At 43.9% G+C, this 19150-nt stretch overlaps 1 protein-coding gene across 1 annotated transcript in view; it reads right to left on the bottom strand.

Annotated features, from left to right (window-relative positions):
- The window catches only part of LOC108770007 (uncharacterized), a 48033-nt gene extending 29271 nt beyond the window's left edge, over positions 1 to 18762 (bottom strand). Inside the window, exon 1 of the mRNA XM_018521295.1 lies at positions 17340 to 18762. Within this exon, the coding sequence (XP_018376797.1) occupies positions 17340 to 18497 (1158 nt within the window). The 5' untranslated portion in view covers positions 18498 to 18762. The remainder of the gene's footprint in view (positions 1 to 17339) is intronic.
- Between the last annotated feature and the right edge of the window lie 388 nt (positions 18763 to 19150).

Consider the following 19150-nt stretch of genomic DNA (forward strand, 5'->3'; position numbering starts at 1 on the left):
CCGCCGCCGCCGCCACCGCCACCGTGGGACGCTGCCTGGAAATCGATGGTCCCGTCGCCCTACGTGGAACTCGTTCGCGCGAACTCGCTGGTGGTGGATCGAATGGAACGGAAGCGCCACCAGTGAATAACGACAAGAGACCGGTTGTAGAAATCGCTTCCCGAGATCCGGCAAAAATATCACTGCACTTAATTGCTAATTTCTTTTGCTTATTAATTCGTAAATGATAAAACGAAATCTCATCTATCAGAACAAGCTTTGAAATATATTATATATGAAATATATATGATAATATATTTGAAATATGTATGATATGTCAACCAGCGTATGCAATATATATATATATTCATCATCAATAGTATATTAATAATATGCGAATATATTTGATTCTTCATACACATGTGTTGTCTCTCTATGATGATACGCTCTCATTGTCGTTTGAATAAATTTTATCAGACGATTTTTTTAAAAATTCTGATCTTTAAAATTTTAGAAATTTAGATTTAAAAATTCCTTGATGTTTTGGATAAATTGGTTTTAATGAATAATATTGCTGTTTAATACTTTAAACACTTTTGTAGTTGTATAGCAGAATAACGAACTCATCGTTCAAAGTTTTAGTGAATAAAAAATATTATATATATTATTTTCAAGAAAAAAACAAAAGATTTAAAATATGATTGCGATCTCTCCCTCTCCCTCTTCCCCCTCCCCCCCGTACCGTATTATACATATAATAAAATTCAATATCGGACGTCTAGATACTTCTTGCAATAAAACAATAATTATCGTGTTTCTGTAAATTTATGATCTATCATTCCTGAGATTAATCAAAAAAGAAACTTGAATATATCATTCTCGAATTTCAATGAACTGCAGACCTGATATAAACTTTTCTTCTTGCAATAAAACAATAATTATCGTGTTTCTGTAAATTTATGATCTATCATTGCTGAGATTAGTCAAAAAAGAAACTTGAATATATTATTCTCGAATTTCAATGAACTGCAGGACTGATATAAACTTTTCCCATATAGCAGAAAAAAGTTTTTCTTCATCAAAAATTATATAGAGGAAAGTAGGGGAACTACAAAAATTTAAGGGAAAAGTTAAATAAAGTCGAAGATTATATTTATTAATTAATACAAGTCTTTATTCAAATCATACTTTAGTTATTTGGCTTTCAAACTATTATATAATCATTAACATTCATATATTATCAATAATATATAAGTATACGCTATAATTTTAACAAAAACAAAACTCTTGTCGTTCGGAATTATCCGCTGTGATATCGACGAATCGATTTTGTTTTTTGTTTAAAATTAGAATTTACGTTAATAATATATAAATATTAATTATTATAGTTTAAAACCAATTCACCGAATAAAAACTTCTATAATTAATAAATAATTATCAGTCTTATTTAACTATTCTCTAGTATTCGAAACTTTTCTCTAATATTCATTCTCTTCTCTACATCAAAATCATTGAAAATATGTAATAGTATTTACTTTAAATGGCGTATGCGTTCTGTAATCACGTGTTATAGTGTGACTAATACACATTCCTACTAATATAGATTAACTTTTATCTCGGTTCAACTTACTCTTCACCTTTTTCTCTAGTTTTATGAATCAGAAAAAAATGAAAAGTAAGTTGAATCGAGATTAAAGTTAATCTATATTGATGGAAACGGACATAAGTATACATCGGGCTATCACTGAATGCGAGGAATGAAAGGTTATCACTATTTTAATGTATTGTATCATTCGCGTTTACTCGGTGTTTGCAATTCCTCATACTCTCCCCTAGATCTTAATATTCTCTAAATTTTTTTTTAGTGGATTCTCAATCTAAAAAGTAAAAATTGAATCAGTCTTGATAAACGTGGCTCAATTTTCAGTCCTTAAGAGTGAGATTTCATTCTTCAGAATGAGATGTGAACTCTAAAAGTTTTAGCAAATATGAAAACGAAAATCCAGTATATTTCTAGCATTTGTAAGAGTGAAATAAAAATGCGGTACGTTTCAGGAGCAGCTGGAGCATCAAACTAAAACCGAGTACTTTCCCAGGACGGTTCAAGTAGATACATTTCGGGGACAAAGTGTTTTCTCGACAACGGATTAACGATGGTGTAGTAGACCCGTTGAAAATCGCCGGCTGCGTGACTCCGGCACGGAGCGAGCGAGTTTTCGCTCGTTTCACGCTGGCTGCAAAAGAAAACGAGCGAAACGGGACGGGCCAAGTACCAGCCGGCGGCTGCTCCTCTCCTCTCCTCTCCTCTCCTCGTCGCGCCGCGCCGCGCCCGAGTATCCCGAGGATTCGAAGAAAGTTCGTCGCGGTCGGTTAAATAGTCGAAGAAAATTACGGCGCGGCGCGCCTTCTCGACGCTCCGTTTCGTTCCGCGGCGACAGATCGGCGGGCGTATCGATCGCGGTTCGTCGCCGCAACGCCGAGGAAGGAATAATATCTCGCCGGGAGCGGTCGCGCGGCGCGAAAATCGATCATGTCGTGATGGTGAGTCCGTCCGGAACGGAACGGCCCGGCCCGGCCCCGCTTATCCCACCGGCGGATCAAAAAGGAAAGAAGCGGAACGACGAAGTGCCGACTCACGCGGCGCGCTATCTGACGGGACAATCGATATCGCTGTCGAGGGAGATAATTCCGGGCGGCGACGACGACGACGGCGAGAACCACACATTCGGGCCCGATAACTACCTGCGCGTTTATCGTTTATATATACATATTGCCAGGCCATCTCGGCGCGATAACGCGCTTTTATAGGTAAACGATGCTCTCTTGCATCACAAAAATATCGAATAAGGCCTTATCGAATATTTGATTATCGGGAGAAAGCTAGGGGACGAATGATCGTCTCTCAGTGATCGCTCCAATAAGCGTGAAAATCCCGCTTTTGTCGAAATGCATTCTCATCAACGGAAAAAAAAAAAAAAGAAAAAAGAAAACAATCACGCGCATTCAACACGAGGATAATCGCGCAACGGAATAATCGTGACAGTTCGGCCGTAATTTTCGAAGCGGCGTGTTTCATTGCGGAACCCGACCCATAAACGCGCGGTTAATTGCGCCGCTCGAGTGATTAGTTCGACGAACAAGCACGCCACGAGCACCGCACTCTCGCCTACGCACATGACCGTGCGTCGTCGTCGGCGGATTTTACGGCGGAAACTGCCGAGGCTGGTTGATTCGCTGGCATTTCGTAGCCTTTCAATGTATTCCGGACGCGACACGCGCTACGCAAAGCGTCGGCCAGCCCGGAGCAAAGATTCGAAAGATACCGCCGTCAGGATTTACTTGCCTTAATGAAGAGAACAACGGCGACCGATCGGCGAGACCCGGCTAGAATCCTAATACCCAGGGTCGGTCACGTGCAGGCTGACAAACAAACTGCGGGTACTGGTTGGGCAGGGAATGGGGAAGGGCGATGGCATTTGCTGAAAATCCACGCGGTGAAAGGAAATACAATGGACCTCCAGTTGACCGCGATCAATGAGAGTATCCTGAACTCACCCTCGGCATGAACGGCCCGCAAACTCTTTTTCCGAGAATCGACGATCCCGGGCCTAGTGGGCCTATGGACTATTTTATAACTAGAAAAGGGCCGATTCGAAACTTCACGATGGGATTAGACAAGCCTCTTCGATCGACGGCTTATACGTTTCAAGCTCCTCTTATGTCGGAGCGCACAACGGTGTGTCGCCATATGCAGCGACACAGTCGGACGCTCCATAAATAGACATTTCGGATTATGTCGAAGAACGGCGTCTCAAGTGCGCGAGCAATAAAATATTTACGTATTATATATATAAGGCTTTCGTGCAAACATACCTCAGCGCAACATCTTGGATCGCGCTTTCTGTAATGTTTTAAAAAAAGACACCGAGACGAACAAACTAGACCGTACATTAAACATTTCGATTGTCTAAAAATATATTTTATTTTTACATCGTATAATATTCCGACAACGGTAAAACGTGGAAAACTTATTTTTCGTTATCCCTTGCACAAAAAGACAGAAAGCACACGTCGAAATATAGAACGCTTAATGAACCTTCGACGAAGCCTCGATGAAGAGATGACAGTATAGCTTTCGAGAGGAGTCGATACACGCTTCCGGTAGCCACGGACCATAAATTGGTACAACGTGCACACCGTAGAGCACCCTCGGTGGTGTTTATAGCGGCGGATAACAAAGAAAGTAACAGAAACGCCGAAGTGGTAAGAGAGGAACGGCTAATTGGCCGTGGATACCGGATACTGGGTGCGAGGAGTTTCACTCGAGAGCTCGTTTCTCTCTCTCTCTCTCTCTCTCTCTCTCTCTCTCTCTCTCTCTCTCTCTCCCCTCTCTCTCGCTCGCTCGCTGTTCTCGTCTTTCCCGTGCACGGCATTCACTTCGGTTCCGACGATCGCCGTCCTCGGGGAGCCAGGAAAACGTGTGCCGGATGCTCTAGTGAGCCTTCGCACTGACTCGTCGACTTGAGGAGTCGGTTGCCTCGGGGAATCGAACAATCGCGCGACACTAAGGAAGAATCTCCATCACCACGACAATATCTGCGATATGAAAGATGTGATATTTTGCGATGTAAAAATAAGGTGACGCTTGAGAACTAGAAATCAACTTGTTCCTTCGGAAATATCTGATTTCTCGATATGGAACACAATAAATATTAATTGAATTACAGAAATAGATACTGTAAATTTATAATGAAATATTATTTAAACGTTACACTGTTAAATTTATCATGTCAAATTATAATATATCCAATTTAAATTATTTTTAATCAAATTAACAATTCTTCTTAATATTAAAAATGTAAATCTTGACTTTGAACGTTTCCACTCATGATTTGAGTCTTCATCAGCAATACTCCAACCATTACGCTAGGGGGAAAGATTGCTGATAAAGACTCAAACCCCATGAGTGGAAACGTTCAAAGTTAAGGTTTATATTTTTAGTATTAACAAGAATTGCACTAATTAATAACCAGCGTTGACTTCTATTACCTGTACTGTATGTTATGTTTTTTTTTCTAAATTATTTTTAATCGCTTCTATATGTCGCTACTGCTCGATTATGTTGTTAATTTAACAAAAATAATGAAGTTGAAACAATTTAACTCAAGAAAATGTATTAAATTTGACTCAAAGTTTATTATTACTAAATGCATACCTTAATATAAATGTTATTTACGTTGAAACTCTAACCATAAAAATGGATTGATTTAGGTTTTGACACACATAGCAGTTAAAAAAATAATAAAATGTTATTTTTAACTCAAGGGGTAGGGTTATTATTTGATATCTCGTTTAATATTTAATAGTATATAAAGATCCAGCTCAAACTGATAAGCTTTCTCGATACTTAGTTATATATTCACACGCGGCCTAATAATATTTATTACTATATAATTAAAATAATGGATACAGTTGATCTATAGGATAAGAAGGAACAAAAGCTTTTTTTAAATTTATATATAACTTAATCTACTATGTGATACTAGATAAAATAATATTTATTTAAAGATAAGTAAAATTTTAAAAACATTTAATATTAAAAGTTTAATCCCAAGATCAAATTATCGCTTTAATAATTAGATTATGTAATCTATAATTCTGTTACGAATAGTCTTTTAATACTTTGAAACTTTTTGAGAAATCAATCTCACAATTGTGTCGAACAAGACGTCGAAAGACACGAATGTCATAAATATTTCATAATTAATGTAAGATGTAATAAGAATAACAATTAAATTCATTTTATCATTTATTATTTTTGGTTATTTTATAAATAAATATAAAATCATCATGTATATGAAAAATGTAATATTATTCTATATATTATAATTAAATGTAGTCACGAACAAACGTTTTTAAAAGTGAGATGTGATTGTTGGTTAATCTCTTCTAACTGCGTCTAATTGGCCCAACTTTCGTCCCTTCTCTTTCCCTTTCTTTCGAATTCGCTATAAGAATTTGCGCGATAGCTTCCCGAAATTGCGTCGTTCCTCGAAACCCTGAAGGGTAGTCGGTGAGGACGGTTCCACGGAGAGAAGGGGGGAGGAGAGAGAAAGAGAGAGAGAGAGAGAGAGAGAGAGAGAGAGAGAGAGAAAGAAGGTAATCTCGGTTGTAGCTATCGCGAGCGATAGGGCAAATTCGAAGTATTCCGCGGGGAGCAGCGATCCTCATTTCTCCCTGCGGGGCTTCCTGGATGGGACCGCGAGAGTGCGAGTAAGTATTTCGGGAGCTTATTTGTAGTGAAGGGGGTCGATGCGCGCGGTTGTTGGAAAGGGGTCGATACGTATCGCGATTTGCCGCGCTGCCGGGTTATCGGATGGGTATATCGGTCGGCGAGAAGGGCAGAGAAGGTAGAGTAGAGAAGAGAGGTCGACTCTCTGTCTCTCTGTCTCTCTCTGTCTCTAACCCCACCGGCACGATACCTATAGCCTACGTCGCCCAAGCACCTAAGCGCCCACGTCCGCATCATCGGGTGTCAGGTCGCCTACAGTAGATAAGGATCATCAAGGCATGGCATGCTCTATCGGCCTCATCTCCGGCCACCCTAACTCTAACAATCTCTCACGCGCGCTTTTGGCTTCGGCCTCTTCTCTCGGGACATCAGCGATGGAGAAGACCGTGGAATACGGCTCCTCAGGGAAAAGCGAGCGAGAGAAGCAGAGCGAGAGAGGCAAACAAAGAAAAGAGTAAAAGGAAGCGAGGAAGAGGAGGACGAGGACAGAAGACACCCGTTGGCGTTCGCGCCCGGAACGAACGAGAAGAGAAGGACGGAAGGTTCTCCGCGTCGCACGTCATTGCACAGACGAACCGAGGGACACGGAGTCTATTTTTGTCGGGTGGCTGCGGCGGTGGCGGGACAAAAAGCCTGCGGCTTCCACCCCGGACCTCACGCCTCTCTCTCTCTCTCTCTTTCCTTTCTCTTCAGCCGCTTTTCCCCGCATTTCCCTCTCTGTCCCACGCTTTCGTCCGTCCCAACTCACCGTCTTCTTTTCTTCCCTTTCGCCACGGCGGTCTCTCTCGCTCTTTTTTTCTCTTCCCGCTACGCCTCTTTTTATGCCACCGCACAGCCCCGGTTCGTCCCCGTCTCGCGCCCGCTTCCCTCTTTATCCGACACGCGCAATCTCCCCAGCTCTTTTTCTCTCTTTCGCCATCGTTCTTCCTCCACCTCTCCTACTTCCTAACTCAACCACCTCCGTCGCTTTTTCGCCGATACTCCGCATCTCTCTTTCTCTTCGGCGTGCAAACCGATCGCGCACGCGAGCGAATGAGAAGATCAGAACCACGTATAGAGAACGAGGAAGAGAGATAGAAAGAGGGAATCCGAATACCGTATATACACGAGCGAGCGAAAACGCGTCGCGGGAGAGCCGACGTGAGTGAAAGAGAGGAGGAGAGGGATCAGAGGAGGGATGTACCGGCGAAGAGCGATGGGATACGCCGCGGGCGGAAAGAGGAAGAGGAAGGAGAGAAGCGGTGGATGTTAAAGCGCGGACGTGCGAGCGGGATGCTAGCGAACGGGTGGAACGTGAGATAAAGCGCGATAGAGAGCCGGAAAGAGAGCAAGATAGAGATGCTCGGGGGAGAGAGAGAGAGAGAGAGAGAGAGAGAGAAGGAAAGGGAGAAAAAGACAGAATGCAACGGACGGAGGCAAGCAGGTTGGGGAAAAAGGCTGAGGCTCCCTCGGCGGCCCGCTACTAATTGCCGCCGGCCGCGGTTACGTGCCGCGCGTTATAGCCGCTGGAGTGTGCGAGGGGCCGGCTGGGACCCCAGAACTCCAGCCGCCCAGAACGCTCAGCCGGCCCCCAAGTTCTCGACGCGGCGCAGTTGAGCGCGGCGCGTATAGTCGTATACGCGCTCTCGATCCGCGCGCTTTCGTTCCGCGTAACAGGCGCATGAACAGCGAGCCGGTATGTCGGCCGGTATGTGAGCCGTCGGCGCAGAATCTCGTCGCAACGACGAAATTCGTCCCGCTACCGGAGGCATTCCGGCCGCGGATCTAACGGATGCGTGCTGATGCGCGGCTGATGGGAATGCGTCGAAACGAAACGAGGTGGAAATTTTGCGGATAGATCCGAAGCGAATTCAACTGGCGCGTAATATAGAATCGACGCTATTACGCGAAGAAACTTGAAAGAGGCTCTTTACATTTATGTTACGTTTTGCTAGACCGAGTCGAAATTTTGATTCTGCTTTGAATCTTAGTTTTAGGACGTATGTAGATTCTAGAGATTTGTAATTAGGACGTATAGACTCTATAGAAACTCTATATAGACTTTATGTAGACTATAGATTTATAAAGGGTTCTCTACATATATGGAAGTCGTAGACGGTCGTGGAGTCTTAAGTCGTAGGAAACCAACCAATTACAAATATAAGGGGAATACTCGATTAGAATTGGTCAGTTCCCTACGACTTAAGACTCCACGATCGCCTACGACTTCTATGTAGAGAACCCTTTAAGTTCTAATCTAATGAATTGAGCTCCTACGTTGAGCCTGTAAATGGCAGTTCGAAAATTTCCTATTTTTAGGTTCAAAGAAGTTTTCTAAATAGAAGTTGTAAATTAAGTAATATTAAAAGAAGTACTATTTGATTGTTTAAGTATCAAAATAAGCTTATAAGATTTAATCGAGGTTGAAAGAGATTGGAAGTAGGATTAAAATTTCGACTCTCTCTCGGGCTGCCTTTTGTAATAATACAATATCATGTATCTTGAGTGCCTTCCGTTTAACGACACAAATTGACACAAGCGCCATTCCATCTTTTTTCAACATCCAGTAACAACAAAAATAGAATGACATTTGCCGACTTGTGTCGCTAAATGGGAGGCACCCCTTTTCAATACTCGTCGAAAAAAAAAAATACATGCCAAATTTCATTTTCGTCATGAAATAATTCCGTCATCAAACCGTTTCACATTCTGTATAAATTATATATGGCTTAATGCATAAAATACTGATGAAACAATAAAATAAGATTTCAAGACAATATTTTAACACGGAGCGAAATGTCATCTTCCAGATGTCCATTAATTTTTTAAGCGGAGGATATGCATTTCTAGCGGTATTCCGGGGATGAACGAGAAACTCCGCTTCTGTTAGTTCATTTACACCGTAAGCGTACCGAGTTAAGGCCCGGAAATCCAGGTTGCAACGTCGTATTTCACGCTACCGTGGCTGCTCCGCTGCATCTACACCACTTCGTCCTATCCGTGTACTCCGTACGAGTTTGTTTCAATGCCCGGTGAATTTCGCGTCGTTCCGCTTTCTTCGCGGATTGCTCCGCGACGAAACAATCCATCCCTAGACTCCTCTCGATTCCCTTTGAAATACAGTGACGACGTGGTTAACCCTTTTACGACCTACCCTACATTTTAATCTCTTCAAAAGAAAAATAAAACGTACAGATCATTTTCACCGATACTTTATGCCAAATTTGATCTTTTGCAAGTCTGATAAACAATTTAAATTACAATTAGAAAACGCTTTTTCTTTTATCACACAAATATTTATTTTTCAAGAAATTAAGATTGCATTTTAACGTGTGATCAAAAGTTTCTCGGATAAAAACCCCCGGGATTAGATTTAGATTTATTTGAAAGCTTAGCTTTGCGGAATTATGCCGCGGCACCGCAAAATTCAAATCCGATCGAAAGGGCGCTTCAAATAAATTAAGAGACAAATGTAGGTATTACATAATAATGTAGCAAATCGGCGGCTCTCAATTCTAACCGAATACGCGCGTTCGAAGTAACGAAGGGATTAATCTCATGGCATTAGTTCGAGCATACGAACGAAGAGCGTATGCTCGAACATTACACTTTGGTTATCGATACGGAGATAACGGCGATAACAATCTTTACCCAACATTACCGTCGAGATAAAGACATGGTCTAGCCTTTTCAATCGCACATACTCTCCCAATTCTTTTATTTCTCAAATCTCATCTTTTCCTATACATTTTCCTATATCTTTTTATTTTTTGTATTTTATTTCTATCTTTATTTTTGTAACTTTGTTTTATATAATTAATAAAATGAATAGTAAAGGTCAGTTGAAATGAATCAATATAATAAAATAATGCCGCTTAGGAGGATTCCTGTGTTGGCTCTAAGCGATATTATTTTATTGTATTTATTTTATATATTCAGTTTCAATACCTCTTATTCTGTTGCTCAATTCTAGTGTTGTTTCTTAGCGCTTTAGAGTATTTGATTTTAGAATTCGCTTAAATAACGATCTCTCTCTCTCTCATGGATTTTATAAATAAAATTCTGCTCGCGCAATGGCTCGAGTTCCATCGTACCACGAAGAACATCGCGCGCATGTGTGTGTATGAAATACGGCACAACGGTAATCTAACTTCATTAGACCCATTTGCATCTCCAGGCTTTAGGGAGAATCATATACCGAGAATTAGGATATCGTTTTAATAGCGCGTCGAAAAATACAGTTATCTTAATTTCAATAATTATACTGTAATTATATACAAAAAATATCTCAATTTATAATTTAATTTCTGTAATGTACGTATTGTAGTCCGTCATTACACTGACAAACACAATATTTGAGTTATATTTACGACATACCTAAAAATTTATTTTTGAGAAAACTTGCTGCAATGTTTATTTGGTAACGAAGAAGCTCTTCTTCACAAAAGAGAAATCTTTTCGTCGAGTGTGTATTGTGCATAGCGTAAGATATAATTTTTCAAAAATTCCGTCTTTTGGGAATCGAGTACGGATGGTATCCGGACTAGCGCACCCGCTAAAAATAAAGATTCCCGCACGAAGCTCCCATGATCGTCGTTCGTAACCCTCCGTTCGTCCCTCATGGAGACCTCACGCGGTTCTCTTTAGTGCGTGACTCAGCGGGGCCGAGGCACAGCATGTACGCCTCGAAGCCACCCTCGTTGTAGGCTCCCCGTCTCTCTTCGCGCCGCTCGTTCTTCCCGTCGGATCCCGTCCGCCGCTGGTGCCCGAATGCAACCAGGCGGCGAACCCTGGTGCTCTCGACACCAACACAATGCGCGCACACGCACGTGCACGGGCGCACACGTACGCGAGCGCGCGCACGTACTTTCATTATCGAGGCAGGGGCGGTGATAATAATCAAGCGCCGCTGGGCCGCGCTAAGGGTCGTCGAAGGGTGCGTGCCGCAAGATCCCATGTGGAGAACATATCAGTATCGAGTATCATTGCGAAAAGTGACTAGTGAACGTTCTTTCGTTTTCTTTTTTCCTTCGACGTTGACAATTGAATAATACGTGATTAATATTAGATTAATTTGTTCGCGTTGCTTAAAATCTCTAAAATGTTTGTATTTAAAAATGAAACAGACATATATCGGAATGTCGAAGAGGAAAAAATAATGATATTGAATGCAAAAAATGCAAGTAACACGACAGACTTATTGTATAAAATGTGCACTCGAAAGTCAGACTATATAAATTTTAGTATTTTTTTTTTTTTTGGAGATACAAGCATTTAATTTCAATTCTATTTTATAGAAATATATACTGATTAAGATGGCTAAGAAAATTGAATGAGATAATACGGTAAGATGAATTTTATGGAGATTAAGCAAATTTCTAGTCCGGCAAGTTTTCCAATAACGATTCTTTCTCTACAAAACATTACGTCATCTCGGTGATAGGTTGACGATCGATCGCAATTTATTTACGCGGCCTCACCAATGGTGGTCTATTCGCATCCGAAACCGTCGATGTACGGAGAAAAAGATACGGTACGAAAAACGGAGAGGAAGGGGAACCATTAGCGAAGAATTCGCAGCGATCGCCAAAAATGCAGAGGGCCTCGTCGGATCCAGTCGTTTTACTCGTTCCGCCTTGCTACTTCGCCTCCCGGTCGAGGAGGTCAACTGTTTTATTGGCTAAGGGTCGCGGCGTACGCCCTCGGAGCCACGGTTTCGGTTAACCGAGCCAAACCCCCGAAATCGGAGCGACGAATTATCGCCTTGGTTAACCTCCGCGCGCACAGACCGTCTTTTTCCTTTATCCGTCGTCGCCACCTATCCCGCCGGATGTCCCAGTTCCCTTGCCGCGTTGATTAAAAACTGCTCGCCGAGCGCTCTCAATTTTCCCGAGAAATACCGTCGTCAGCAGTATCATACGTTTGCCGTTTAGCAGCAAACTTGGTTGTTTGATTATTGTGTTCATACAGAGAACGCTATCCTCGTATCAGAGAAAGGATGTAATAAAGAGAGATAAAAAGTGATTCAATAATATTTATAAGAGGACAGCTTTATGAACTTATATGTTGAACATAAGATGTTAAACTTATACACGGAAAGGACAATTTTGCTGTAATATTTAATTTAGCTAGATATAGCAAATAATTTTGTTGAACCATCACAAATAACATAGTTACGTAGAAGTCTCAAGCGTAAAGAGTAAAAGATTTGGACATCCTGATAACTAGTTTGAGCGTGCTACATAATTATTTTGATGGCTCAACAAAGGGCAACACTATTTTTATCTGTATGTAGCTAATTTTTAAATGCAGCAAAATCGTCCTTTTCCGTGTATTAATCATTTTCTATCGAAATCGTTTAGTTTTGTTTTCTTCTAAATTAACCTTTACAGATTAGAAAAGCTGTTATATTATACAGTAACGCTGAAATAGTGTCATATTTTGAGACAAGAAATACAATGAAAGTTGAAATAACGATTTATAACAAATATCACTGAGGAAAAGGTATAAAATTTTGTAATTAGAGATCCCCGCTCTCTAAAAGTTAAATAATATTTTATATTAGTAATGTGTGTATCCACGGATATTCTTTTTACGTAGTCTGTATCGTAATATCTGTGAAAGACGTGAATGTGATTGTCGCATTTTTAACATTCTTGTAAAATATCAACTCGCCGTACGCACATTACGTATCTGATCGCTACAAGCCAACCTAATAACACTGCAATTCGAGTAGCGCAAGAAGAAAAAGGTTTCCGCCGCCGCGCACGCACGAGAACGACGGAGCGCTTACGCACGTGTGCTCACGCACACACGCGCGTATGGATTACACACGGCTTCAGCTTACACTGCGGCGGGCCCGTGCTTGTACGGGACCTTTAGCGGCTCGCAAACCGCAGTCGGGACGATCAATGACAACCTCTCTCTCTCGCTGCGTCCTCGTCAGGTTCACCGTAGGCATGGTTAGTTCGCTTTCTATCTCTATCTCTCTCACTCTTTTCCTCTAGACTCGGTAACGACGAGAAAGAAGGACGCGGAACGACATAGCGAAACGAAGAGAGAGAGAGAGAGAGAGAGAGAGAGGGGGAGAGCGAGAGAGAGAAAGAGGAACGCTCCCTCTCAATCAAGATAGACGCGCGAGAGGCTTAGCACCGGCAGAGGAGGCGAACACGAGCGCGGCGGCGGCGGCGGCGGCGGCGTTTCTCTCCATGAGGGGAGCAAGCGAGAACGTCTCAAAGCCACAGTCGACGGAGCCCGACGAGAGGGGAGACTTATACCGCTTCGGGTCTCGGAGTCGGAGGACGGAGTCTCGTAGTCGGCGAGCGGTGGCGGAGTGCGGGAGGAAAGGAAGGGTGGCCGGTGTAGAGACTGTGGTGCGAGTGAGACACGAGGAAGGCACGGAATCACGTAGCGAGACGAAGAAGAGAGGAGAGCGACCGGTAGACGGTACACGGAGCGGGACGAAACAGCGAGAAAGGATGGAGAGAGAGAGAGAGAGAGAGGGAATGAGGGAAAGAGATGGGAAGCGAACGCGGAACAGGAGGAAGCGAGGCAGGACGGACGCGGGAGGAAGAGCCGCGGCCTGTCTGTGCCTCTGCTTCGGAAAGTGACTAATGACTAGCCGGCCAGACCTACTCTCCTGCCACCCTCGAGGCGAACGAGCGAGCAAGAGGGACCGAGTAGAGAACAGAAGAGGAGAAAGGGCTCTCCTCTCTCTCTCCTGTGAGAGTTATCGCGGTGGCAAACCTTTCCTCTCCACTGTTGTTATCTCGTGGCCCTCGACGACGGTCAACCGTGAAAAATGAGTGTCGTGAGCGGGTGATATTTTGCGGGACGCCATGGAGAAGGACGGAAATGGAGAGAGAGAGAGAGAGAGAGAGAGAGAAGAGGACGGGAAATCTCAGAGGCATGCAAAATCCCGTGGATGCTGCCGCCGCCGTTGAGCGGGATGGACGGGAGAGGATGGATCCTCTCCACTCCGACCACCCGGAACTGTGAATCCCGATCGATGGCGAACCCAGAACGGGTGAGCGTGCGGAGCGGCGGAATTCTAAGCGCGCCCGCCGTGCTCTTCCTTTTCCGTGAGAAAGAGTGCCGCTTGTGAGCGTCCGGAATCCCACGGCACCGCGACGCGCGCGTCAAAACCACACAAACGGCAACTGTAAGATGTAACTAATAGAGCTGCAATTTTAGAAGGGCCGAAAAAAAGGATACTTGGAATAGTTATTTCCTTCTCCCATTTAATGTGCATTTGCCGATTTCTCGCAAAAAATGCTGTATTTACACGTTTAATACTAGAAATTTAAAATGCCTATTACGATCGAAGCTGGATCTTCGTTGCTTTAAATGATTCAAACTTGAATTACTAATATATACTATATATGTACTTGCATATATACCATATTGTTGTCTTTTTTGAACTGCGCGCCGAATTGCTTTTCCGGACTATAAACGCAATTGAGACTACTCTAGCAATCGTAAATTAAATTGACAAGCAATTTTAATAATTTGATGCTACCATCAAGCATCATATTATAAAGATGTCAATATGTTAAAACTGTTAATAAATTTATTGCGAAAAATATTACCTTGGCCTGAACCTGAATTTCTTGTATTTCGTACGAGCGTCCTAAGCCATTAAATCTTAAGGCCATCGAGGTCTTAAAGCAATAAAGATCCAGCTTCGACTGTAATAGGCATTCCAAATTTCTAGTATCGATTGTGTGTTTCTCACATGTGCAGTCTAAAATAAAGATTCTTAATATTATTTACACGTTTAATTTTCTCGCGAAATATCGTTGCACAGAAATGAAAAAAATAGATGACGTTCCTTAGTTTTAGCAATGATCATAATTTCATATCGGAATTCCAAAGTCTACTATGACAGCGACAAATGTTCGACGAATAGTCAAATGAATTTTGGCTCTTCATTCCGAGGAATGAAATTCGCTGATTCGGCAATTTATCGACGTGGAAGCACCGAATAAAACAAAAGCTGTAGTCTGGCTGGTGAATTGGAGTTACTTGAGAATACGGTATCTGATTTTTGTGAGATTGGTGAGATTGGTCGCATTACGTGACGTACGCTACGCTAGACAGTACCGTGAAAGCGTCCGCCTCTCGCGATAAAGTGAAATGTAATTGAGCAACTGGGAAAAAGTGTACGCTGCGAGAGAGCGTCTTACCATTCTACACCTCTCACAGATATGCGAATGATAACGGCATCGTACCTCTAGAGGAAACGATACTGACGAGAGAGAGTAAATTCGTTTAGCAACAAGCAGTTCTCAACAATATTCGGGGATATACTTAATTATCAAAGCGCTATAAGAAATCACCGTAAGCTGTTAAAATAAAATAATAACTACCACAATAAGTTTGGATTTCCTTAAATAAATGTTTCGAAAGTGTCGACTATGTATCGGACCAATCTGTCAATTGAATTTCATCCATCGAGAATATATCCATTTTACAGATTAGATTATTGCTTCGTTTACTGAGATTATCTGTAACCTCATGACCAGTTCAATCAAGACATTCCAGCCCGAGTAAATCGCAGAATATTCCCGGAATATATCCAGCGCAGGTTCGATAGGGTGTGCACGATGACGTAGTGCTGTGTAATAGCGAATTTGGTTGGATGAGGTAGTGCGCACTAAAGCGCGTTAAAGGCTATCGTATACAAATCGACGCAAAGGTACACAACAAAACGAGTTAGATCACAAGAGGCTCGGTACAATCCGTCGCATTGTTTGAGAGAATGTATGCGTTCAGCATTTCGTCAATCACGGTATTTATATCGTGCTTTTAAGTCCAGATGCATTATAGTGCACGACAGGCTTTAATCTACAGCACAGAGAGAGAGAGAGAGAAAGAGCGCGCTATAGTGCATCCGATCGAATTCGCCGTGAGTAATTTAGCACGTTATCGGACAGCTTTAAAGTAGCGTATCAGACGTGGAAGCTTGAGGGCGAGGCGAGAGAAAGAGAGACGGAGAAAGAGAGATAAAGAGAGAGGGACTATCATGAGTTTCGTTTTGCCGAATTCCACGGCGAGAAGACGCGGATAGAAAATCGCGGAAGTGTTACCGACTGAAGAGGCGAACGGCGCCGTGGCAAACGGCCCCTCTCTTTCGCCTCTCTCTCTCTCTCTCTCTTTCTTTCTTTCTTTCTTTCACTTCGGGTTTGGCAAAGCTCCGGAAACTGGATCGAAGCGCCGTTGCACCGACGAAGAGCGTCGACGGACAAAACGGCGGCAACACGGCGTCAGCCGCAGGCACTGCTGCATGCACGTATATACATAATTAGACGCAATTAAGCGTCCGCCTTATCTGCACACGACGAGATCTTTTTCTCCGTTTCTTTTTTCTCTCTTACTTCTCAAGTATGCCGCGCCCGAGATCTCTCGCGGTTTTTCCGCCTCGCCATGGAGATAAATCCTACCGACCAATAAACCCCGCGTTTCAGTGGGCCGCCGCGGTAAGTTCTCTGCACAGTGGGTTGCCGCGTGCAAAACGACCAATCCGCGCGGCTAGAAGCTCGAAAGTCAATTTTCCAGGAATAAGGATAAGAAAGTAGAATTTACGGGCTGAATATAAGACAGTTTCGCGGTGACGTTATTACGGTCCTCTGCACACGGTTAACGCGTAGCGCAGCAAAATTATTGTACCTATCTTGATCGTCTTCTTTGAGAAGATCGCTTGGAAAATATAAGAAATATCGGAAGAAACGTTTGATGCATTAATATGTAAATCTTCGCCAGAGTACAGATGGTTGGAAGTGAAAACTTGAAAGGCATGAAAAATCTATAAATAATTTCATCCAGATCCCTACATTTCACGCTGAATAAGCAACGACAAAAGCAAAGTCCACCGGGACGCATTCCGACGCAGAGCTTATCATCGGTCGCGCTTCGTTTATCGGTTAAATCGCGTCGACTCCTCGATCGTGAGAGATTAATACCTTGATACCTCCCGTAAACGCCCGCTAACTTAATCCTTTCGCTGTTCATGGACTCTACCTGAGGGACATCAGGTCTCGCGCTTACGGGACGCCAGGTCCGTCAGACTAATCCGTTTGGACGTACTCACCTTGTTGTGCGGCAGCTGCGTGGGCACGTAGAGTGGTGGATCCAAGCCCGGACTCGTGACGGCGTGACGTCCGATAATCCTGTCGGCTGCTTTCGCGTCGTAGCCTTCCGGCTGACCGATGTGGAAGCCCTTGCTCTTGACCCAGAAGCGGAACTTGCTGTTTTCGGCGCTGTTCACTTCCTCGCCACGTAAAGTCCGCAAAATACGCGCGTACTTCTTGATGGTGATCGTTTTAGTCTTGGCAAGATCACCGTACGTCTTGATCACCCACGGCTGATAAGCGTTGAACATGGTGTCGTTCTGAAATTTCCTTGGTGACGCGGCGGCGGCTGCGTCGACTCCCTTCGGGCCCTGTCCCTTTTGCATACCATATGCGCCACCATTCATATTCGGTGATGACATCGTCGAATACGACATCGCTATTCCGCTCTTTGCGTCCACTGTGGCGTTACCGTTCGCCGCGTATCCGCCGTTTAACGAGTTCGCGGCGCCGGAAGCGGCTAAGGAACCACCGGTCATGTTTGAGATGTCGAGGTACGAGACGGACGAGCTCTTGCCGAGGTTTGTGGCGTTGCCAACGAAGGTCGCCATGGTGGTCGACATGTAGGGAATCGGCGTAGGTGGCATGGCGAGGCTTCCGGCGCACAGGCCGGCCGTTTGTCCGCCCGTCAAGCCCAGCCCGGTTACGGAAGCGTACGATGGCACGTCCGACATGTTCGACGTGGTCGGCCAGCTAGTCGAGAGTACGGAACTGTTCGATATATCGTTCGTCGAGGAGGAGGCTGCGTTGGCAGCCGTCGAAGTGGACGATGATTTGGTCTGTGTAGCTGATCTTGAAACGGAAGTTCCGCGACTCTTCGAAATCGGGCTGTCGGTCGAGATACTCGTGGTCGTTGAGATCGAGGATGTCGAGGAAGTAGGACAGCTACTGTTCTTCCCTCCGCTCGTCGAGGTCCCACGAGATTTCTTCGTCGGTGGCTCGTCCCGAGTGTTGTTCATCGAGTTCAAATTGCCGTGGGACGGGCTGTTGTTGTTCTCGCTTCTCGAGCGCTTGCTCGACGACGCTCCAGTCGTCGTCGACAGTGATTGGCTTGACGGAGTCGGTGAATTGTTCACCGGTGCTCTGCGGCGTAGACCCATCGTTATCGCGCTAGCCATACTGTGCGTGTTTACGTGTCGCAACCGAGCTGCTCACCGTTATTCTGCGACCAACACATTGACCCTGCCAAGCACACTTTAAGCACAAGATCATACAAGATCACACTACAGGGATCATCCACGATCACTCGTAACACGTGCGACGTTCTTACGAGATTCAATAAGTCACTCCCCCGGCGACGATGGTCTATCATTCAAGTATCGCCCAAGAAATGATTCGACGTTTTTCTTTGTAACGATGACGCCACGGCAAGGTGATGTTGCGTCCCTGGAAACAAAAGAGGGATGAAATGTGACGAGAAGAATTAGCTATGCGCAATTAAGTGGCGGAAACGTTTAAGCGCGAGGGGTGCCGCTAATGGACTAGCCGAGTGGGTGGAGACTATCGTCAGTGGGAGAAGTAGATTATAGCTGCTCGGGGATATAATACGCGGCAGAAATTTACTCGGGAAATTGACTCTCGGCGCCTTCCACCTTCTGTCCGATAATAGACGCGCGGCGTGGCAAAATTCTCGCTGTGAAAATCCTCCGTTTTAAGAGATTCGATCGTTCTCGCCTCCTTCGAGCTTGTATATCGGAGAATCGTAGATTCCGTTAACACCCAGCGAACTTGGTCATTTATTTTGAGAGCAGCGTAAGCAAGAAATTTCGCT

This window comes from Trachymyrmex cornetzi, unplaced genomic scaffold (genome assembly GCF_001594075.2).
Source record: "Trachymyrmex cornetzi isolate Tcor2-1 unplaced genomic scaffold, Tcor1.1 scaffold98, whole genome shotgun sequence".
NCBI classification, from domain to species: domain Eukaryota; kingdom Metazoa; phylum Arthropoda; class Insecta; order Hymenoptera; family Formicidae; genus Trachymyrmex; species Trachymyrmex cornetzi.